This window comes from Aquila chrysaetos, chromosome 1 (assembly GCF_900496995.4).
Source record: "Aquila chrysaetos chrysaetos chromosome 1, bAquChr1.4, whole genome shotgun sequence".
Lineage (NCBI taxonomy): Eukaryota > Metazoa > Chordata > Aves > Accipitriformes > Accipitridae > Aquila > Aquila chrysaetos.
The window spans coordinates 53,443,211-53,467,943 of NC_044004.1; the positions used below are offsets into that span (position 1 = coordinate 53,443,211).

The 24,733-nt window shown below is 41.3% G+C and overlaps 1 protein-coding gene across 1 annotated transcript in view; it reads right to left on the reverse strand.

The window, feature by feature from the left end:
* The window catches only part of HPGDS (hematopoietic prostaglandin D synthase), a 30,868-nt gene that overhangs the window by 541 nt on the left and 5,594 nt on the right, over positions 1 to 24,733 (reverse strand). Inside the window, exons 2-5 of the mRNA XM_030010129.1 lie at positions 17,845 to 17,986; positions 6,928 to 7,020; positions 4,188 to 4,297; positions 525 to 623 (exon numbers count right to left, since the gene is read on the reverse strand). Of these exons, the coding sequence (XP_029865989.1) occupies positions 525 to 623; positions 4,188 to 4,297; positions 6,928 to 7,020; positions 17,845 to 17,986 (444 nt within the window). The remainder of the gene's footprint in view (positions 1 to 524; positions 624 to 4,187; positions 4,298 to 6,927; positions 7,021 to 17,844; positions 17,987 to 24,733) is intronic.

Here is a 24,733-nt window from a genome sequence, read left to right on the forward strand (position 1 = left end):
CTAGTAATTAGGTTGCAATGCAAAGCTTGACTTAAGTAAAAATTCATTAAATAAAGCCCTTGCTACAAATATTACTTGCATTATAATATTAATCTTTCCTGCTGAAACTGCTGCAGGAAAGTGTTTTAATTAGTTTCCAAACAGTTTTGGGTAAAAAGGGATTATATTTTCAGAATTTTTTTCATATTGTCCTATAAATTGATCAGTGATTATAAGCAGATTTCTAAACTCCCATCTGTGTTGACTAGCATAAAGGCATTTATAATGTTTTGTGGTAACTTACTGCTAAACTGGTTTAGAAAATGTAGATCCTAGTCCTGGTTTGCCTCACTTTTCTAATAGTATGGAAAACAATTTTCACTTTGCAAATGAGCAACCAACTGTGTATTGGTAAGAACAAAGAGTTAAAAGTGTGGGGAGGGTTGTTTCATGGGCTGGAACGAAATCCAGAAATTCAGCAATAGTCAATGATTTCATTTTTCTGGCAACCTGATTGGAATGGGAGAAACAAAAAATATACTTACAGACTTCCCTACAAGCCAGTTATTATCCCCTAAGAAAGTATCCAAATCTTTCAGTAACTCAGGTGCTTTGTTGGTGAGGATATCATCAAATGCTTGTTTCTGGGGGAAGAACGGAACACAAAGATGCACACCAAGGCATAAGCACAGCAGTCAGTCAGCAAAATTGGTATCTGGGGGGTTTCTTGTGAAAAAGAAAGCTGAAATCTGAGAAGGGTGGCAGTGAAATCATTTGGTCTGACCCAAACTTTAGAGTCCTCTCAGTTCTCTTTGGAGGAAGGAATGTGTTAACACCCGAGTCAGGATTGATGCAGCAAACAGCAGTTATTTAAGATAAGTGAAGAAATGCAGAGGTAACTGTCACTTGAATGCATGCAAAGGGGCATGATAGAACTCAGGAAAGCTGAGGTATTTACCCATCAAGTGGGTTAGATGCCCAAAACATGGCATTCATGGCTCAGTGAGCCATGATTTAAGCCAACTGGTCCCTTAATGAACACCTGAAAGCTCCTGGATGCTAAAACACGATGTGCGGAGTGATGCTGCTCATTTATCTGTGCTGACAGCCACCAAGCTGCAGCAAGATGGGAGCCCTGGCATAGAGTTGGGAAGAATCCGTCTATAAATGTATTCCCAATGTCTCACGGTCATAGTTTGGGGGGATTCTTTTGGACGTTGTGTTTTCTAGTGTACAGGGTCTCAAATTTCCAGAATCCCTTAAGCTCGGTTTTTCCGTGCTGTCAGTTAGATGCTGGTCAGTTATCTTTCCCTACCAGTCCTTCTCGTGTGAGATGTGGAACCTGGGTTATGAGCTTTTGCTGGGTTTATCTTTGAACTTTTATGTTAGCAGCTTATTCTGCTTTTATTGTCTCCACAGCAATGAGATTTGAGGTGGTTAAAATACATTTTTAAAGGCTGAAGTCTGCATTGAAGGGTATGGGCCTTAGTATTTGTGTGTTAATGGATGAAGGATGAGGTAGTGTATGGTGGTTCTCTGCCAGCTGTTCCCCATAGCAGAAAATTTTAAGACTGTTACTGAAGGGTTAGCTGTTTCCTTTGGAGTAGGAAACTGTGTCTGGTTTTCTCTTCTCACCTGCTTGGAAGCAAGTGAGATTGCAGACTGTTGTGATCATCTGGTCTGACCCGTGTGGCACAGTTTGTGCAGTTAATGTGCTTGGCCTAATTTTGGAGGAACATACTCAGGCTTGGTTAAATAAGCACTGCTATACAGGAATGGAATTATTTCAACAGCTTTGAAATTCAGGTTAATGAAAAAAAGAATAAAATTTAGAAGAGGTAGCAGCCTAAATGGTCCCAAAAATGCAGGCTGAAATAAAATCAGTATTTTTGCAGATGTGTTCGAAGATTTGCCATCATTTTCTGCTGTCTGTTAAGAGCTTAGCAGCTGAATGTGGTGACTGCAATTAACAGCCAGAAGTTTGCAGTCTAGAAATTTCGTATTTGTACCCTGTGCTGTAGCATTTCCTTTTTTTAAGTAAGTTCCCCTGCCCTCCCTGAAGAAAAGAAAAAAAAAAAAAAACAAAACACCAAAAAAACCCCAACAACAAAAAAAAACCCCAACAACAAAAAAACCCAAAACAAATAAATAAAAAAACCCAAAACAAACCCCAAACTATTGTGTGACCATGATGGTAATGACCTCCTCCAACTACAGAAGTACCCAGTCAACCTGTGAAGCTGGTGGGGACATGACCAGGATCCACCCTCTGGAGTAGCACGACCTACTTGTCTCAATCCTGGAGCTCTCTAGCAAAGCATGACAAAACTGTTGCAACTGCAGCTATTTCTTTGGGGGGTGTAGGGTGAAGAGTGAGTCCGTGCCTCGCACGGAGCAAGCTTCCATGGGCAGCTTCCACCTCTGCTCCCTTTACCTTGCTTGGTTTTCTCTTGGCTGCTGGCTAGGTAGTAGCATAACGCATCCTTCCACCCTTCTCCGAGGGATGGGTGTTCCTGTAACCACTTGTGGCCTGGGGAAGTTTTCTGACTTTACCATGTGTACACGACTTAAATCTGGCCTTGAGAGACCACGAGATGCCACTTCTACCACAAGGTGGTGGCAGCGGACCCAGAAGGAGAGAAGGAGAACAGCTAATAGTGAGAAAAATGTTAAAAGATCCCCAGAAAGTAAGCTTCTCGATCTTCCTTGGCCTCAAAACACTCCCTTGCATGCATACGTGCGTACAGGCATATAAGGGTTGCCTGCGGCCTCTCTTCCCTTTTAAATTAATCACTGGTGACATGGTCTGGGTCCTTATTCTGGAGAAGTGCTTGAGTACAAGCTGGGACACACGGAGGCACTATTGTGGGAGTTTCCCTGTAAAGGAGTAGCAGTACTGTGGCAGTAGTGCTGCTGCTCCACTAACGCATTAGCAATAGTGTGGCTGTTCCTAAATGATTAAAAAATCATGAGTCAATCTCCCCTCCCCAAATTAGGAAATGTCAGGAAATCATTAGGAAATTAAGTAATTCACATTTTTTAATACTAAAACCTCAACACATACTTTCAGATTTTCCCCTGCAAGATTTCAGAGCACTTTCATATTGTTTCATTATTTATTGTTGGTTTGGGGCAACATTTTGTACTCTGTGGTTTCTGTAATAGGATACCCTAGTTGATCTGAAACGTTACCTTCGAATAAATGGAAGGTGGCTGCACTGGTAGTTAATGGTGAGACCTGCTGTTACGCTACCCCTTTCCTAAAAGGGTCAGGTCATCTGCTTGGGTCGGAGCTGTGTGGAGCCATTGTAACACTGGAGTTAACACATCCATCACCCTCTTCCCCCAGCAGCTGATCTGCGTGCCTGCATTTGGGGCTCTGGTGAGAGGGACTGGACCGATGCAAAAAAAAAAAAAAAAAAAAAAACCAAACAAACAAACAAACAAAAAAAACCCCCCCAAAAAACAACAAAAAAACCCCAAAACCCAAATGCTGTAGGACTTTGCCTGTGACTGTATGTTAAAGTAGCCATGGCAGCGTGTTAGCCTGGTGTCAGTACTTGCAGCACCACTGCCGAGGACCGAGGTGGGGCCGCGGGGGTCTGAAGAGCACGGCTGCAGTGACAGTGAGGGATGTGCTACCTCCGCTCTTTAAAGGCACTTGCTGTCTTACACCGCTCTGGTAATTGAAAAGCATTTGTTCCTGGCAGCTGATGTATTGAAGACTGATGCTTACTAAAAAACCAAGAAGAAATCAAGATGTGGAAGCGCAAAAAAGGTGGGGTGGAGCTGTTAATCTTGAGTTAGCAGAAAGAGAATGATTTGAGCTTAGTCTGTTTGCGACAAGATACAGGTATTGCACAGTGCTGGCTGGGGTGGAAGTGTTGTGTCTTTCCCCTTTGAAGAGCAGTTTGATGTATGCCCATATGGCATCCTTGGCTCAAGGTGAACTAGTGAGGGGCGGCTCATGATGGCCTCATCATTTCCACCAAGGGTGAAAAGAATCTGGTGAAGGACAAGGTGGGAAGGAGCAGACGGCATTGGCTGGATTAGCCTTGAGGAAGAACCACAGAGCTCCTCCAGCTCAGCTTTGCTGAGGTGAGGTGATAGACCCAGGGATTGACACATGGCAGTGTCTCCAGAGGAGATGCTCAGGTACAGAGTCATGGCTTATGTGCTATCTTTGTTTCAATTAGTGATTGTCTTACTCTCACGTCCTGGTTTTTCTCTGCCCAAGGGAACAGTGTCATGAAATCATCTATGGTGTCCACAATGGCATCAGCTAGCGCCTGTTCCACAGGCGTCTGACCTGCCAGACCTGTGGGAAGCAAGCATATGAAGGGAGGTTAGAGACAGCATCAGCAGGAGTCTTTGATACCCCAAAGGTAAACTCTGTTCTTTGTGAACATTTCCGTAAAAATACATGCTCTCCAGGGCTTTTTGGACGCTAACAGCATGCATTTGACTCCTTGCATCCAGGTGCAATCTCATCTACCTTTGCTTTTTTCCCCTTCCAGCCTCATACAGCCATTCTAGGTAGAGAGTTGTTCTTTCCGTCACCTGACCCCACAGCCTGACTACTGCTTTCTTATCTTCTCTGCCTTCCACCGCCCCAGCATGTTCAGTGAGGGTCAGCACTAATTCCTTTCTGTTAATCTTTCCCCATCCCAGCTTTCAATATCCTTCTCCATCTCATGGTCTTTCCATCTTGGTCAACACAATCTCTGAAAGTGCTTCTGTGAAAGTCTGCTTCTCTTTCCCTCTATCCTGCCCATTCAGCCCCATTTAGAACTTTCTCGTGACATCCTGCTTGCTTTTGATTACTTCATTGTAATTGGGCACCTTAGCCAAACTTTGTCTTGTTTACAAATCTGCTTTCCTCCCCTGTTGTCCTTTGGCTTGCCTGCACTCTTCCTAATGCTGCTACTTTTTTCCCTCGCTCTCTTTTCACAGACCTGCATTCATGCTTTCACCTCTGTGCGGGTTCAGGTCATCCTTCTCTTCCTCTGTTCTTTAAGCCTCACCTGGAAGCTCTGTGTTTCCCATAAACCGTATGCCCTTCCTCTGCCAAGTCATCTCCCTTACTGAAACTTTATGCTTTTGAAGGTGAGGGGGGTGCCTCTCCTTTTGGGCATTAAGTTCTGTGAGCCTTCAGTAAAGAGTTGTTAGTGATGGACACAAAAAATACCATTTCTTAATTTTAAAGTATTAGGGACATATATGCAGACTTAATGGCAGACCTAGCAAGTTCTGACTAGGAAGGTGAAAAGATTTTTTTCCCCTTCCATGGATGCTCTTTTTCCCACTGTAGCTGACAGCGTGACTTAACACTGAATGGAGAACAGCATGGTCTGAGTGTGCTCCAGAACTGTAGCCTTTGTGGCTGTTGCAAGCTGATGGAAAAGGTGTTGGGGAATGCCTAACTCAGAACTTCAGACCGTAAAAGGAGCACAGCTCCAGATCAGCCTTCCGATAGGAGACAGGGAGGGAGGCAGCGTGGGTGGAAGGCAGGCTTTCTCATCGTTTTTCATTACCAGGTGGACGCTCATCATTCTCTTCCCTTGCAAGTAGTAGATTGTATCAAGGATGGAGGAAATTGGCAGGAACACAGTATTGCAGACACGCTTGAAAATATGTTGTGCTAGTGCCTTGAAGAATAACACTCTGCGCTTCTGCTTGTTGCCTCCGTTGGAAAATGTGAGAAATCTTGAAAGGCAGGTTACATCTCTTTGCTCAGAGTGTAAAAAAGTAGGATAGTGCTTGCTTCCCAGCCCCCACTTCGATTTGCTGACGTTCAGCACACTACAAACATGTCTGCCTTCAGCCGGACCAGTTTTGCAGATGGTTTTGAATGACAGCTTGCTGACCTAAAGCAAGCCCTGACTACTCTCTTTGATTGCTTGCATTACTAAGTCTTATATCACTTTATCTAACTGGTCAACTACTTCCGTAGCATGTAAGTATTTAAGATGCAAGTGATGTCACCATCTGATCTAATCTCTCTGCCAGCTCAGAATTGTTGCCTAAATCTGCTTCAGAGTGCTCTGCCTGCTGACTGTGATAATCTCTAATGCTTCCAAAACCTCCTCCTCCTGGAAATCTCTCTGTTAGCCTGGCAGCTCAAATTTAGCTCCAGGGGAAACTTCCCTGAGAACCTTAGGGAAGCCACAGGTACACGCTTTCTGTCATGCAGCGACAGGTGAATAAAGTTTATTGGCTGAAGAAATCAGCCCAAACCCCAGGTACAGTATGCAGAGGGGAAACTCAATCAGACATATAGGGTGATTATTTCTGAGTTTTCCTTTAGGTGTGCGTGCTTGCAGTGTGAGTATGGAGCTCAGCCCCATGACTTCAGAACATTGTAGCATTTCACACTACAGGTTGTTACTTTGAACCTTGGTTTTGGGGGTTTTTTTCTGTTTTTTGACATTCTATGTGACTTTTGAGTGACTAAACCCTGTCGTACAGCATCCTGGAGGATGTGCCTTGCTCTGTTTCTTCTTTCTGATCTTGGAACCACAGGGGATGTAGCTTGAGATCTCATCAGGATTGCCACAGCAGCCCCGACCCACCGAGCAAAATTGGCACCAAATTATGGTAAGGAAGGCCACTGAACACAGGCATGCCACCACACAGTGCTCCTCAGTGCTATTTAAACCATCACTCTTTGAGTTGGCATCTCTAATAGCATCTTATATGGTATGCTGCGTTTCTGTGGTCAACACTTGGTGCTGGTAGACAAACTGCAGATACAATGAGAGGCTGAAACTATTAACTCTTCATGCCTGGGAAGACCACTAATACCAGTATTGCCACACTGGTGTTGACTTCTGCTAGGTTGGGCTTGCTGAGGTGTTGGTTTGTTTCTATTTTTGCTGTGGGTGTATTTTTTCTGAGCTTTAAAGGTGGGTGCAGAACAGAGCAAGACAATAGTCAAATAAGTGTTACCTGATTCTCTGGCAAGGTATCTTGCTATTGCCAGGCTCTGGTGAATGGTAACTCCATCTACTTCCAGAACAGGGATTTTGCCAAATGGGATAGCTTGGAGGGGAAAGAAAAAAAGAAAAAACAACCAAAAGTTAAATCATAGCCCTTAACAGTGGGAGTCTGTAATAGTTGCACTTTTACCACTCGGAGGGTATGCATTCTCATAGCACTTAAGTTTCACAGTATTTCTGTAGGGAAATGCATGGACTAAAAAAAGAAAAGTAAGGTTAAGGATATAACCAGATTACCCTGCAAGAAGGCAACTATAGCGTAGAAAACAGGTATTGCATTTCCTTTTTCCTAGCCTTGTGCTGTAAAGGCTGAATGTGCTCCTACATACCCTGAATTCTTTATGCAGGGAAACTTTTCAGTGGAATCTTGGTTTTTCCTTCTCTTCCCTTTTTTTTCCTCCCCAGGAGACTGACTGCCAAGGTTAAGCAAAGATTTGTAGTGCAGGATCCAGCTGGGGTATGAAGTAAGAGATTGGGTAAAGACTACAAAGGTGCTTTTTCATTTACACTTGTTTTAAATTCAGAAGTAGTGATTCAGAGAGGTATCTGTATTTCAGAACTTATATTCTGACAAGACATTTCAGCTGACAGTCATCACCAAGGGACAAATACAGCTTTCACACTGAACTGCAAATGCTAAGAAGATACTCAAATTTATTTGACTTGGCTTGCATTAAAAAAAAAATATTCTGTCAGTGATGGGGAGGAAGCCTCCAGATATAGTGGAAGTCAAACTAAGCAGGCATCATGGATATCTGTGAGAGAGTTTGAGATAAAAGATCAATCTTATTTTTCAGTTATTAATTTAGTAGCATAATGTATGTGAAAACTTGGACTGCTGTTTTTCTACATTTTGGAGAAGCTGCTGGCATGATATCAAATGGGGCTGAAACCTCAGAGCAAAGCTTAAGCTGGGAAAAACTGTCGCATTAAGGGCAGTGAGAAACTACTCGTGGGAACCCAGTGCTGTTCACTGGGGGAACTTTAAATCTCTGCATTTCAAAGGATGCTATTTCATAAATTCCAAGTATGTGATTGCAAGCGCTGGTCATAGCCAAATGCTTTGTACCCAATTTTCATCTGGATTACACTTTATGAAAATAAGATGTACGCTCATCTTAAGACTGTCTTGCGATGTGAAAGGGCAGTAGCGGAAAAGTAAGAACATTGGCTAATGGAAAAATGCAAAGTGCTTTCAAACCCAGGAGAACTGTCTTTATGGGACAGCTGGAATGACGCTTCTATTCCATGAGGTTTTTTAGTTCTTAGTGAAAAGGGAAAAATAATGAAACCTTACGTATTTGTGACCTGTTTATCAAGGCAACTTCATCAATGATGAACACTGCCACGTGGCTCTGTGGTTTAGCATGCAGTGTGTGAATAACATTAGGTACGGTATCTTAGATGTCAAATCTGTATCTGCAAAATTAATTTGGCAGCTGCACAAGACATTCAGGACTCCTCTGTGCGGTTTTTTTTTTTTCTGCATCTGACCTCAGTACTCATGATACTTCCCCCCCCCCCCCCCCCCCGCCCCAAGTTCAGCACTCTGTGAAGCTGGTATAAATTTTGATGCTAATGACTAGTAGAAGCAAGAGAGCTCAAAGAGCATTAGCTGCTGTTTGTACTCCAGGGAGAAAGCATGCACTGCTAGTTGTTATTGAAACAATAATAGACTTTTGCACAGAGGGCTTCATATGTTTAATGCCCAGAGAGCAGCAAGGTCCTGGCAAGTCCATGTATCGCTTCATTGAGAATCCAGAGAGGAAAAGATGCATCCCTAGATGCTAAAACGAAAAGCTCTCTGGTTGTGAAGATGAGACGAGCATTGGTTCTGTGCTGCGGATTAACGGTGCAGAGTGCCCTGAGCATCACTGCCTCCAAAGCCACAGAGCTGTGAAATAACGTTTGCTCGTGCAGGACACCAGCACATCTTTCAAGCAAGTGCAAGCAGAGGGGTTGAGAGCACGCGTGACTGCTGGACGTGCCAGCGTGGTCGGCCTACGGCCATCTTCAGATCCCCCCAGACCACGTGAGGCTGTACCCCAATGCCTGGCAATAGGTAATGGCAAAAGCGCAGCCAGCTCAGGAGCAATAACCACTGCCCCTGAAGGGGTTAACTGTCCTTTTTTTGGAGGCCCCGGGTAGAAGTGCTGCTGAGCCCATGCAGTTTTGGCGAGGCCAATGTGACTAAGCCAGGCGCTGTAGCAATAACTGTCAAAACATGATGATCACTGCTCAGGTTGGGAAACTACAATTGCTTCATCTAGAAACTGAACAGACCATTTTCTGCTGTGTTTATGTACAGGGTAAAGTCTAAAAGTTGGAGCTTTGACTGATGCTTCAGTTTGTTGATTGATACAAGGAAAATGAAAGCTGGTTTGTTTGTACAGATATTTTTTTTTTTTTTTAAGAAACCCTTGATTACAGCAAAAGGAGGGAGGCATCTTTCTGACAATTGAGGAACATGGATTAAGGTGTGAAAGGCAGCTGGGTGCAAAGTGGCAGTAATCTCTCATGTTCTGTTTCTCAGTAATCTGACTACTTCTGGATTAACTTTTTTTTTTTTTTTTTTGTTTCCTAGCAGCCCACAGAATTCAAGGGAATTGCTATTCCTTTCTTGAAAACATGAGTAATGCCTACGAAGTGTTTCCTCCTCAGTGCTGACCTATTTTCATTAAGATCTGGTTATTCTTTCCTGGAAAAGAAACTGAGTTTACCACTAAAAATATGCAAACACAGCTTTGTTTTGTGTGCAGTAGAAATATTCATACACTTGCATGATTTATCATGTGAGTATAAAATTAATATATGAAAGCAGATTTTATTGCACATTGTCCCATGAGCCTTAGATGTTCAAAAGGCATTATGCTTTGATTTATAATGAGGGTTGGGGTTTTTTTGCTAAGAGGCAGCATATCTATTGCCATCATTACTAAACAATGGACTATTTAAATCATACCAGATGGTAAATGGGAGATGTTCCTTCCTTTCTTGTGTGTTTAAAATGCCATTTGATTTTTTCTTATAAAGAACAGGAAAAAAAATTGTGATTTGAATATAAACATAGATTTTTTTTTTTCTTGCTGATAGAGTGTATGTATATGATTATGCACTGACTTTTGTTGAGTATTGAGTTAATAGGCTGTAAATTAGTGCAATTCTGAGATGTTTGAAGAAATCACACTTGTGCTGTGCAGATCATTGTAAAAATCTGTTGTTTTTTCTTGGGTGCAGGGAATGCTATTCTTTCACACTGGAAAGTATGGCAGATATCCAGGCTGCTTTACAGCTGAAGAAAATAGCAAAGAATGGTCAAGGGGCAGAAAATATTTATAGTACATCTCCTCCTTATTGGAGGAGAAGGTATAATGTCTTATAAAGTTGCATTTTAAGTCTGGAAAATTTTATAGAAAAAAAATATCTCTTTGCCTTTGAAACATTATTATCCAAAATTCATATAACAAGACCAAAGTTTTTAGTAACCTGCAGTGAAGTACCTTTTTGCTCTTGTAACTAAAAGAACAATTTCCTATATTGATAAATTCATAGCAAAACCAGGAGATTGATTGCATATAATTGTGGGCAGGAATGTGTTCCCTGTGAAAACTGGAGACTTCCTTTTCCAAGTGGAGAAGAAGGGGTGGATTTTTGTCACACAGTTCATCCTCAGGAAGGGTGCATGAAGAGCCTTCACGCTGGATGGGGTGCAGTTTGATTGCTGGAGGCAAGGTCAAGATTTGACAAATGACCTCGATGTGGCCTCTACGCACCTTGCCCATAGCCCGTTTTTTGAAGTGCAGCAAAACCCACAGCCAGGCCATCTACTCGGGGATTCCAAACTGCAACAGAAAACCATCTGTCTGTACACAAATTTAAGCAGCGTTACCCTTAGATTCACGGATATGGGCTTTCAGTGGCTTGCTTTGAGCCTCCCATGGTGCTTTTGGCCCTAGCTCTGCTCATTGACAACACACGTTCAAGGAACTTCTGGGGATGTCCAAATGTGCCCTGTGTATAAGCATTGTATTAAAACTGCTAAATTTTACACAGTTTTGGTGAAAGGCATGGTTCGTGTGACTCCAGCTGAACACAGCACCTAGGCTGTTCCTGCCAGGCTCCTACGTGAGACGAGCAAGTGAAAGAGGTGGCACATGAAGCTGGAATGTGAGAAGGATCTCATTTGGGTAGAATGAGGGTGGTGGGGGCAAATCATGAAACAACATGCACTGGAGAGCAATCGTGAATGAACAGTTAAGCCAAAGTAGTGCAGCCTGGAAGGATCTGAGTGTCACTTTGCTAGTTTTTCTTTAACCTTGATCGGTTAGGGGGCTGCTTCATACTTACGTCAGTTTATACCCCTGTGTATCCATATGGATGTCCTTTCCATGTTTTTCAAAACAATGTTGTCTTGCAAAGTTTCCAACTCCCACCTGAGCAAATACATTTTAAGAAGGAGAACTAGAAAAGTCTGTTGCCATCATCATACAAACAGCGTCATTTCTCAGGCATGCACAAAATATATGCCCTTTCCCTTTCAGTTTCTGCTTGCTTTGTTGCTCATCTGAAGTAGAAGGCACTAAGAACCCTTGTGTTGATTTCCAGATTTAGATTGAAAACTCACTGAAAAGAGGAACAGGGATTTTAAAAAGCATACTGTTTGGATAACTAAACCTGTAGTCTTCTTTAAATTGAACTCTTATCAGCAAATTCTTGCTTTTCCTATTATGTTAGTTATTCATTGTTTTTAGCACTGCATGCTGCAATGAAATCTGCACAGACTTTACACTTCCCATGAAGAAAACCTTGACAGAGGGTGAGTGTAATTCATCAGACTGATCTGCAGTCTCTCTTCTCGTTTGAGAAAGGACTCACTGAAGTATCTGTGCAGTGCTAAGGAGTTGGATGAATTCCTTTTTATATATATTTTAATTTTGGTTGGCTTTTGTGACTAGAACTGTGATGTTTATATAGTCTCTGCTGGATACTAAGCAGGGGAGATGAGGCCTGATGTGTGTTAAAAGCAAGGACACCTGTATAAATTGTCTCCATCCCACGAAGTCCCCAAGGGCTGTGGTCACTATTCCTGTCCTGGCATGCCTATCGATTCTCACTAGTGTTCAGGCCTTCCCTTTGACCATGAGCTCCTGGCTCATCCTCCTGGGCACGAACCAGTGGATGGTGCTCATCTGGGCCTGTTTCTCTGTCAAGGACAGGGAAGGGAAACACAACACAGAGCCACGCACAGTTTTGTCCAAGCCTGGCAGCTACGCTGGTTGGCTGCTGGTGTGGAGAAACCAGAGCTTAGTGCTGTGCTGCGCTTCTCCCTGCTGTTCTTGCCCAGCTAGTGAGGAACCCCTACACAGATACAGTTTTTAATTTTCTCCTTCCCTTGACTCCTTCTTCCTTGTCCAATCATCTTTTCTTCTTCATTATTCTTCTCCTCCTCATCTCTGTTCTTTCTTCCCCACGTTTATCCTGACTCGCCTCAGCTTTGCTCCCAGACGCGAGTTCAGTCTCCCCTATTTCCTATGACGAACGCTCCCGCGTTGACCTCCTCTTTCCCATCCTTCCTCCTGCCTGTGTTGAAATCATCTATAGCCTTGATGCTAAGCAGCCGGGTTTTAAGTATTTGAATGTTCCTCAAAATCTGAATAATTAATGGTTTTGCAATCAAGCAGTTTAGATTGATGTCATAGTAAGGCAGTTGGGTTGGTCAAAGACAGGGGAAAATAAATGTCACAGACATGCTTCTTACTACAATATATATGTCAAAATAAGTTCTCCTTTGCCTTGAAAACTAACCATAACTGCTTTTCCTTTCCATTAATATTTAAATTGGATCATGAGTAACAAATATATGAGATACTTTGCATCTTCCAATAAGAAGCATGTGAAAGATTTATTTTATGTAAGGCTGGCAGAGGAGCAAGGCCCCTGGGAAGCAATTGGCCTGGAGCTGGAGGCATCCATAATCCATATTTTCTAGAAAGGGATGACCAGGATGGTGCTCTGATCTAACCTCAGCCCAGCTTTAGCACTGTAGTTATTACAACTCAGATTCTCCTTGGAAGTGATTGCTAAGCTCTGCTTTTTACCCAAAGATTGCTATTTCCACATCTTAGCTAGAGCTACAAAGCAGCAAGTCACTCAGGAAACAGGATGAGCGCTCCCTTGAAGAACTCTTGCCTGCTGTCAGGTATCTCTCAAGATTTATCTGTTATGTTGGAAGTCTTTTCAGTGCAATAATTAGTCTGTCAAGTTTCCTGAGGACCTTTCAAGCAACATTCCACCCCTCCTAAACAGTTTATGGGACATTTACAGCCATCAGTGCAATGAAAGCGTCCTTTGCAATGACTATAAAGTCTGCATAATTGCCATTGCTTCAAATTCCCTGAATAAGCCACAGAACAAAAGCTGTTACTGCACGCTAGCCTGATATCTCAAGAGGATGGTAACTTTGTGCACCATTACAATGGATTATCTGCTATATCATGACTTATGTCAGTACAAGGACGTTTTTTTGTGAGGAGCCTATTATGTGGTAATACAGATCTTGAATGAGTCTATTGTGTGCTGGTGCATAGATCTTGAATTAAGTATGCTTTCAATGGTGGTACAGTCAAGTCGCAGTCTGTTCAAAAGGAAATGTAAAATGTAAGTTTGTTTACTTATTTAAACAATTATTGATTATATAAAGAGTGAAGGGTCATGTAAAGCTGCTACTTGATATTCAGCTGTTTTTTAAAATTCTGCGCTAAAGCTAGTCAACACTAATACTTACATACTAGCTTGCTTAAATTTGTTTATATTATAAACTATAATCCTCACCTGAAATCAGCAATGGAAAACTTACCAAAGATGATCTGATTAGTGATAGAAGGGAAAAAACTCCAACAGTTGAGTTACAGAAATCTTAATTTCAGAGTGTGTAGGCCAAATGACAGATTTTAATTTCAGAGTGTATAGGCCAAATGATAAAGGTTTTTGTTATGATATGCCTCCCTCTCATACAAAAAAAAGCACCACTTGGGTGTAAACAAAATGAAGTAAGACAGTATTTCTAGGAGCGAGGAGTTACTTATTTGCCTGAAGGACCATTAAGACAACAGCTTGCTGGGGAGAGCCACATGAAAAATGCCAAAATGAACAACAAAACCCATCGCACTCTTCAGTCCAGGCCAAAATTAAACTTGCAGCAGCTGCAAGTCTGCTTTCTAAATGGCCTTTCTGTGCATGCATTAATCTTAATGCACACATTTTCTATTTTCCCTTCAATTTTACAGGACAACTAAGAAGTAAGTCTGTTCTTCAGTATAATGACAGTATTTTCTGGTTTATATGGTATGATGATTTGGGTGGGAGGGTGGTATTTGTTGCAAAACCTTCTCTAATTTTGTGACAATTGATGAAGCAAACCTATCCTCTCTGCAGAGACCTGACTCCTTGTACTCTTAGAGAAACTTAGCTGCTTTGATTTGTTCCCTTAGTAGTTCAAGAATCACGAAGAGGCTCTCCTTGTCCAAACTTATTAAGAGAATAGAGTTTCCTCTTCCCTAGGTCTTTTTTTTCTTTATCTTACTTCACCATACTTGAAGTTTTTTTAAAAAGAGGGACATTATTTTGTACTTGCAGACTCCGCAGTCAAAACTGATTTCAGATCTTTCATAGGCAAGTGGGTAAATGCAAACATACTATATGCAAGTCTGCATAGCAATTTGAGTGGTATTTCTTAATCTCACTTCAATATATAATTATGTAATTAGTTTAATTAATTGAACCATTTCTAATGATTTTTGAGGGCTGCAAAACAAGTGGTGTACCAAACTGCTATTACATTAGCTGTTACATCAAATGCAGCGGTAATTCCCCTTATCATTGCTAAACACCACCCTTTGGTTTTCACCAGGATGAGACTGACTGGCATCTGCTACTTTATTTCTGTTCTTTTTGAAGTGGACCCAGTCCAAGCATAATGGGGGGGGGGGGAAATAATCCTGAGCTTCATAAGAAAGACCTGAATACAGAATATGAATGACAGTAGTGTAGGAGATGTCTCAATAGAGTGAACTATGCCTGTGTATTCTCAGTTGGTTGGAGAGATCCCCTTATTTCATATTTACTGCTGAACACAGCAATATTTGAGCCTTTTTGGCAAGGATTCTGCTACCTGCTTTCCTGAGGGCTGGTGCTTTTTTCTCTTCAATCCCCACCTCCATGGAGGCAGCTGAGGCACATTTTGAAAATTCAGGATAGTGGAGAATGCAAGTGGTTTGTTTTCCTTATGGCAAATGGTGCATCTCTGCTGTATGCAATATTGCTGGAGCGTTAAGACACACAGACCCTATGCGACCTAGTCCCTAGCTAGGAGGCAACCATTTCTTGTGTTGAGTCATGGCCTGCAAAGTTGGTGTTTAGGTAACTTAGGACAGACTGGAGCAGTGGCTATTGGTGGTCTTGTGCCCTGTAAGGCTGTTTACTGCAAAGCCCTGTTGCTACCTTTTATTTAGAGTTTTGCTGAATGATTTGCCTGTGGGAGATTACTTTGTCTGGAAATACCATGAGTAACGATTGCTTCACAAAGGAGGAGGAGGAGGAGGTAGTCATCAGTTAGTTGATCTCCAGGCAATTTCCTTAGCAGCATTACATTGTTATGCATACAAACAAGATACCTTTACTCTTGTTTTAGTTGATGAACCTCTTAACTTGCATATTGTCTGCAATGCAGATGCTGCTGGTGGCAAATGCCATCATTACATTGGTGCTTGAGCTAGGATCTGGGGAGCCTTCCAGAAGCAAAAGTTTAGCATCCTGGTATGAGATGTAATAGCACTTTCAGACATGCATCTAACCATTTCTTTGTAGGTGTACATTTTCCTGGTCAAATAGCACAATACATTCCAGTTCCCATCCACTGACTCACTGGAAGCACGCTGTCTACAGAAGCCTGAAATCAAAGAACTCCTAGGCCAGCACAAATTTTGCACAGATGATTTCACATATCTGAAAGCAGCAGCTCCCACATTTTACTAAACTTCTTAACTGCTTTGACTGATCCCTAGATTAAATTCCATAGTAGAGGCTGCTATGAAAGGCCATTATGCAGAGAAAATGAAAAATCTTAATTAACCCTTGGTAAACCTGCTAACAAACTTTTCACATCACAGAAAGAAACAAAGACATCCAAAGGTTAAATGACTTGACAGACATTTGTTAATGCAGCAGATACAGTTACAAACTGTATGGCTTAGGATTCCTAGGATGCCTTTTCTCCCAGTGTTTGGGTGGTAATGGTGTGGCAGCTGGGCATACACTGTAGTGAACAAGTACGGTACCTATAAAGCTTCACTGGGAAATTCATGATGTGAGCACTGAAGAAAAGCATAGGAAGGATTTTCCTGCATTGTTTCTTGTGCTGGCTTGGATGTTGGGGACATCGTCAATATTGATTGATAGATCTGCTATTAGAACATCTTGTCCTAGGATATGAATGCCTCTGTAGCCTTTAAGTCACTACTTACACTTTGTCTTTTTGTCTCACTTAAAAATCAGTATGCAAAACTCTACATAGAATTATACTTTGCTAATATTCTCTGAACTTTACTTCAGGACATAAGTGGGTGTGTGTACGTGTGAATACGTGCATAGTTAAGTATGAAGAAGGCCTATGAAGAGCTTTCCGCTATTCCTGTGAATTCTCAGTCTCACCTTTAGCTTCTGCCCTGCTTCCTTGAGAACTGCAGTGGGAGAGACGTAAGCTATATCACATGGCCAACAGGTTTAAGCTCTTAAAAAGAAAAGGTTTCTGAAGTCAACAATCCCTAACTGAAAATATCCCATTTACACTCCTCTGTGCGTTGTTAGCTAGTGTTTTCTAGATTTGAGCACCACAGATGGGCTTCAGCTGCCACTTGGAGAGCATTATGGGAAAAAACAAATTTAACTGCACCCTACAAACATTTCATAGCCTGTTGGCTGGGTTTATTAAATGGTGTGAAAACCTATCAAGAAAAATTACTTGATTAATAGAAATTGCCTTGTGCATGAGTTTTGCCTTTTCCCCACACTAAAGGCGTTATTCTTCATTCTGGATGTGAAAAGTCATAGCCCATGTAGCAAAACATGGGCCAAATCCATGAAATGAAGACACAGCTATCTCTGATTTCATATCCCAAGTCTCCAAACTCAAGATCTGTTTCATTTGAACTAAGGCCCATTCAATAAACAGAAATAACAAATAGTTTTAATAGCTGGAAAGAGGTTACTCTAACTAAAAAACGTGAAATGGATGGGGTATAGTAGCCTGCAGAGTACTCTTGGAAGGGCTGGGAGGGGTTGTTCTTAGGAACAATTATTTTCTAGCACCATTTTTGATCCTTTTGTTTTCTTTTTGCTATATCAACTGATTTCTTTTTGTTTTCTGTCATCGCTTTCCCTCTCTGAAGACTTTTCTAGTTGAAAAGGAGTGTCCTTCTTGACACTTAATTCCAATCTGACTTTCTAAAATGAGGGTGAAGGCTGCAGTGTGGTCTTTGAGACCAAATCCTCCAAAGCAACTGAGAAGATTAGCATTCATTTGGTTAGCTTTGGGCAGACAAAAGCTGAACTGAATTTACAAGGAGTAAAAGCCCAGCTGGATGACAGCAGGTAATTCATTTTAGATTGTCTGAAGCTTTGGATCTGGATTTCCATGAGAGCATCAGGAATGACATTTTGGCTGTCTAGACAATAAAATTCCCATAGACTTAATTAAAGCCAGGAATTAAATGTATTTCTGCTTATGAAACATATAGGTATCTCTTCAATTGCTTTGCTTTTTGACAGCATTTCTAGCAGAGCTTTGGATATAAGATCCCTTGTTACTTACTTGGTTTGATTTTGGGCCAGTCTGCTGCCTCTATCCTGTGGTCTTCATACTTCTTGCCTGAATAGGCAAACAGGTAGCGGCTGATTTCTGCTCGTCCTCGCAGATTGAAGTATGTCAGCTTGTACTGTGGCATGCTGGATCCCTGAAAGGGAAGACACCGTGTTGCTTATGAGTAACTCAACTCCTTTTTACAAAAGCGCACCATATGCTTGCTTTTGAAACATATGCTTGTACAATGGAAAGGACATGTTACACTAAGTCATGATGTGTTGTACTTTGCAATCATTGCATTAGTCACATCTTTTTGTTCTGCATTTGTCAGCCACAATATTCAGATGTGGACAATGACAGTTAAACCTGCAGTTCCTCCTTGTGTATCTTCAGAAAAATGGCTTGATTTTTTCAGACGTATTAAGAACTTTCAGCTTTCATTTACTTTTTTTGTGAGTCCAAACTCGGGCCATTTTTATAAAGTGTTTTTCAGAGTGCAAATCTAAAATCATATACTGTAACAGAAGATCGTTGCTGTCCTGAGCAGCAATTTTGTTCAAGTCTGTCCTGCTCAGCCTCTGTTGCTTATGGAGATGTTCATCCAAGATCAAATCATGGGGAATTGCCAAACTGTTGTGATTTTTCTCATTAATTATTACCCTAGTTGCGTAGGCAATTGACCCAAGTTATTTTAGAAGGAAAATTTGCTATGGAAACCAGTCTACACTGTTGTTGTGAGATATTCATCATCAAATTCTCAGTTTCTGTACAGAAGCCAAAAGAACACTTGAAACAACTTTGTTAGGTTTACGTGTGAATTTTTTCCTTCAGTTCTAGTTAGGAACCATGTAACAGGAAGGCTATGTTTGCTTCTTGGTGTAGCAGGCAACAGAAGAAAATACTTTATGGGTTTGATTGTACAAAAAGGATGGTGCAGGAAAGGTGAACAGCTAAGGCTGCTTTAAACCAAAAGTAAGCTTTTAAACTCTGCACAGATAGCACCTTAATAAGAGAGATCTATGAGCTCAGCTGGGATTTAAATGTACTGGCTAAAGGAAAATAAAACAACCATCTACCTCCTCACCCAAAGCAAAACCCTTTCTCATTTTGGCCTTAAAGTAGACCTTGCATGTCACTTACCATTCTTTATATCCACCAGATTCAGAGTGTTATTAATAAAGCACGCAACACAGATCATCTGCACTAGGAAAGAAAGGGAACTTTTTTTTTTTTAATGAGTAAGTGCTACTACATAACCTTGCAATAGAAACAACCCCCTATTTAGTCATTTTGCCTTTGAAAACATATACTTGAGGGCAAATGTATCATCAGCTTTCACTTTAGAGGGAGAGGCTCTTTGTTCAGATACTGGGAAAGCTTGCACTTAACACACGCTGGAGAGAGCAAACTGTCTCTGCCACTTTGTCCTCAAAAGTAAACACATCTACATTCTGTCCTCAGAGTAGCAAAGGCAAAAAAAAAAAAAAAAAATCACAGCAAATGAGCACACTGGAGGCTGCTTAATTTATTGTGAAAGATACTTGTTCCCCTACAGCAAGGTCAGAAGAAATTATTAGTAAATGGAGATTTTTGCACAGCTGATCGCCGAGCAGAGAAGCAGGAGCAGAGATGGAGAGTTACCAGTGGAGATATCTACAAGTGCTTCAAAACAAAGGCACCACTACAATGTTGTGGGGGTTTTTTGTTGGTTTTTTTTGTTTGTTTGTTTGGTTTTTTTTTTAAGTCAAGCAGCTGTGTTCCTTTGCACTGTATAAAGAAGAAAGCTGCAGACAAAATGAGTTACATTAGGATGTGATTATTTTTCTATGTTTGCTGCTTGGTAAATGCAGCTCGCAGATTACGGGTATAACAGTTTCTTTCTCTAAAGAGAAATTTTGACAATTCCAAATTTTTTCAAGCATGTTTTAGGTAAGTGGCAAAACTTTGCTACGTTATTTTCAAATTTTGTGCCCAGATTTATTACTTACTATGCTTTATTGTGCTTATATAATAATAGTATATATTATTATACTATATTATTTACTTATGCATGATGAGTTTGGATTATATGTCTGCAAAGTTAAAGTAAGAAGAGAGGATGAGACTGTAGCTTTTTTTCCCCCCCCCCCCATTTGTTCCTGCTTCTGATTTTGTGTGGTCATTTGTGAGCAAGGAATGGCATATTTAAAAGAGCATGCGTTATCTGAGGTTCAAATTAGCCATGACTTAGTGATTTGGGAATCAAAGAGGAAAAAAAAAAAACCACTTGATTCTTACTTTCCAGTTTTTTGAAAGGCAAGCGAATACTACTGATTCAATCTGCGTTTGGAGAAGACACGACCTTTAAGATGCAAACCCCGTACTGCCTGCTTCCCTTCTTTAGGGGTGTCCGCAGACCTTTCTTCATAAACAGCAATAGAAGTTCCAGTGCCCTGGACTTACTACACCACTCACACCAGCTCCAGCATCTCAGCTACCTCTAGCCCGCTTAGCCCTGTGTTAGCGGAAAGTTGTCGACAGCTGGAAGGCATTTAAAAGCCCAGGAATAGAAGATTTTAAGGTACAGTCACGAGGAAGGCAGTAGACAGGTATATAGAGAGCGGGCTGGAGATGAGTGAAGCCTAACACTTCTTGTGGCGAGCATTTTGAGAGAGTCTGTTTCTTACTGTGGGAGAACTTTGTATACAAAGACATGTATAATCAGGAGTAGTGAGATGATGTAAAGAAAAGGGAATTTTGGCTGAAGATCAGGAAGATTTTCTGGCTGTTGTAGTAGCCTGTGGAGCTTCCTTCCTGTCAAGGAAGCAGTGGAAACTATTGTTTGAAATGTCTAAAGCAAAGCTAAACAAATTTCTAATGAATACACCATAAGGAGTAATCACGTATTTGCAGTGCTGATGCACATTTAAGCTTAGGAATTTTTTTCCATCTCTGAATAACAAAAAAAAAACCCTACAAGGAGTTTAGCAAAAATACTTGACATTTTAAAGGCCTCTATAGGTTTTTTTTGTAAGCATGTTTTTGAAATGTTTATAGGTTTTATTTTTCATTTGTGTTCATTGTGAAATGTCAGTAGCGCTTCCTAAACAATTACAGGTAAGTTTCTAAATGAAAGAAATGTCTGTGTTCGGATTAGCTTTTTGCCAATCATGCAAAATATGTTGCTGGGTTTTTTTCCTATCCTCCTTTACCTCATTTTCCCCAGTGTGTTTTTTAAAGGAATGGATCATGAGGAACAAATTAAAACCATTTTTGAAACATCCAAAATATTAAATGATTGAAAAATGTCACTTCTAGGGGGAAAAAGGTCTATTTGGGGTCTTTCAGTTTGTGCTTCTGTTTGTTTGTTGTTTTTTTTTTTTGGGGGGGGGGGGGAATCTTTAAAGCTATTTAAAATGACTTCTCTTTTTTTAGATTTAGTCATGGCTTAAAAATACCGTAAGACATTGGTGGGGGGGAGGACCTTAGTGCCCAGACTTGCAAACATTTAGCCACCTGCTTAGTGCTATTAAATATGTTTGGTGAGTTCATTGCAAAGCCAAATGTGTATAAATGCAGGAGGGGGCTGATTTACTTTCCACCAATAAATGTGCCATCTAAGCAATGTTTTTTCAACTTCTGAAGCATCGAATACATGGCCAGGACCCACCTGTACACCCGCCCTGTTCTACATTGACAGCGCCTGCGGAAACCTCAGCCCCAGTTTTATCACATACAACTTTCAAAGCAGTGAACTAGTCTAAATTTACTATCAAATTAGCTTTAATACTTTAAAGTTGTTGACCTGCTTAGCTGATTTTCTAGCTTTCCTCTGTGTCTTTCTTAAAGCCAGCTTAACTGGCTTTAACATACCTTTAAACAGAAGATTAATGGATCTTGTGATTAAATTCAACTTTTGGAGCCACTCAGTTACAAAATCAAACAGAAAATCTGAGAGAAGATCAAATACGTGTCAAAGGTGGTATCCTCCAAGTTACTCATGAGTAAAAGTTCAGGTTGAAGTTACAAACATCTCAGACATCTTAGGACAGATTTCAAATAATTTAAGACTGTTCATGTTTTTATGGAGATAGTGTATTACTTGATGAATTTGGGATGCTTTTATTCCAGTTGAAGCAGGACCGAGCAACTAATTTGAAATCTTCAAGCAAGATTAGAGTGAAAACCCAGGGCCCAGGAAAGAATCAGTGTCATTCTCCAAGAACTAAAATGCTGAATTTCAGATAGCACTAGTACAGAAAAGAAAAAGCACCAGAAACTATGAATGTACTGGGAGGATATGGAAGCAAACAGTCCGGGTGTCTGCAAGGTATGCAATGCTTTTGCTTTTACTGGATGACAGTGTATGTGTCCCTGCTTTAAAGGGTAATTCACAAGCTCACCTCCTGCATTTCGCCTGCTCAAGATGAGTTTCGGGTGCGTGCCCCGTGCAACCCAGAGCAGGCTGCCTCTGCCAGCCCGTGCACAGTCCTGCGCGCCCAGCCTGAGCCTTTGCCCTGTGAAAGTTAACACCACAACTCTGCTGGACTTTGGAGAGGAGCAGTGTTTCATCTCCCTTTTGGAAAAGCCAGCCCTCAAAGTAATACAAGGAAATATTCCTCAGGCTAGTAAGAGACATCAAAACCTGGATGCAGATACTCAGTGTGTGAATTCAGAAAAAAAAAAAAAAATTAAAACACAAGGCAGCGCTTTATTTCATTTTCTTGGATAAGGTTATTAATATTTGAGGTGACAGGCAGCAGAGAGCTTTTCCCTGAGCTAGGGGCGGAGGGGAAGAAACAAGTTAGTTGAGCTATTTGTTCACATCCGTCCAAAGTCTGACAAAGAACCTCATGGTGCAAAGTCCACTTTAATTGTACTTTGCACTGTGAGAAATTAAGGGTTTTCTGGCCTTAAGGTTTCATTAGTGTTAGAAGTTTTAAAAAAGCCCAACTGTTCCCTCCAGCAAGCAAGACTGGTAGGGTTGGGTTAAGATTCATCTGGGTAATTCTAAAAATCTGGGACTTGAATTGTCTGCCTGGAAGAGACGATGTATTGCACTGTATGTGTATTTATTTAACATGAGGGTACTTCATTAATTTAGGAGTGACTTAGCTAGCACCTGACACAATGCTGCCCCGGCCATGGGCCTGCCAAAAAGGGGAAGCTGGAGGTCTCGGCTGATAGTGTCATTGTCCTGGCTTGAATTGCAACCAGTCATGGTCCTTGAAGGAGCTCCATTTCATTTCCCTGTGCTAATACGACTTAGGGCTGCATCTGGGAACTCAGGGCCTGCGATCGGCCACCGGGAGAGCGGGCTGGAGCTTGGCATCTCCCGGAGGAAAGCCAGTGCTTGCTGAGGGGTGTGAGAAGGGAAGGTGCTGCTATGTCTGATGAGGAAGGTGAAAAAGTCCCTCTGAGGACTAGTAGGTGTTGATTCAGTCAGTGGATACCTCTGTTGATTTTATTGTAAGATTAAGCTGTTATATCAGTCCGGAGTGTTTGGGTTGCTGGAGCTGATATTATATGTTCCACTTTCATGATTTTGGAAGGTGAAAGCATAGCAACAAATCGACGTCCACTCATACAGGTATCTTTCTGCCAAGAAGCATCTTGCTTTATGAAGTGTGAAACAGAGTTCGTGCCCCCTCTAAGCAATAACCTAGCCAAAGCTGAAAAGCTTGGTGGACATTTTTCTCTCTTTTTGTTCTTAGGGCTGCTTTTAAAGCAGTTGCTATTTCTTTACAAGGTATTTCTGCAAAGTTGGCCTGGAAATTAGATGAGCAGGTTTGAAATAGATGCATACCCAACATCCTGATTTGGGTATCCTACTGGGGTGAAGGGGGCACTGCAATTTCAGCCAATTCATATATTTACTCATATATTCCTGTGATGTCCTATATGTACCATGCCACGTATACAGCTTGAGGTTCTTATAACCAGTATCAGCTGAACATTTTCCATTAATGGTAACGCTGGGATTTCAGAGGGAAAACTATTCCTTCTCTTCCTTACTCCCAGTCGCAGGGCCCAATAGTGCTAATGTCAATTAGGAAACTCAGTTTAGAAAGGGAAAGGAGAGAAGCTGGCTGGGTCTATGGGTTTTTTTCTTTGTATATACAGACAAAAGAATCTCTACACACTAACGGAGAGATTTTCCTGAGGCTATTATCTCAGGAGTGGCCTATCCAAATATGAAGCACGGATTTTTGGTTCTGATCCTTAGGGGTCAGGGAGAGTTGTGTTACTTTATGGAGTACAAAGAAAGATTTTTAACTCTGCCTTATTTCACCTGAGAAGCATTAGGAATATTAAGTTCAGTTTTGCCTGTCTTGCTTATTGTCCTTCTCAGATATGTGAATTCCTCATGCCTGTAATTGGAGAGCCGAGTATTAAAGCAGCGTTCTCCTTCCTCAATTTTAAAAAATGTTTCCCTGTCCAAGTGAGTTTTCCTGCCTCCATTTTTTTAAATTTTCAGTTTTCAGAGGAAGGAACCAGAGATACAAGACCTAAATAGTTATTGTAGAAGGCAAGTAAAGAAAAGTTTCCATAGCCATAATTTTACAGAATGCATTTGCAGTTTTAGCAGAGTAGGAAAAATAGAAAATGCCTGTGTTCACTATTTCTTCGTTTTTATTTAACCAACCTCACATAACGGTCAGAAAGGTTTGGGGAAAGGCGTGCTTGGTTACCTTGTTCTGCTTGAGAAATGCCGAAAAGGCAGGAGTCAGCTGGAAAGCAGCCTTGCCCTGTCTGCAGGGGACGCTGCAGCTCTCCTTCTGGTTGCTGATCAAATCGGTGGGTGCAGGAATGCCTTAAATTTTTTCCTTCGGATGAAAAATTATTCTTTCTAAACACTCCCTGTGTTTATATTTTATGTCTAAATTCAGAGCTGAAAACACAAACAGAAATAGTGATG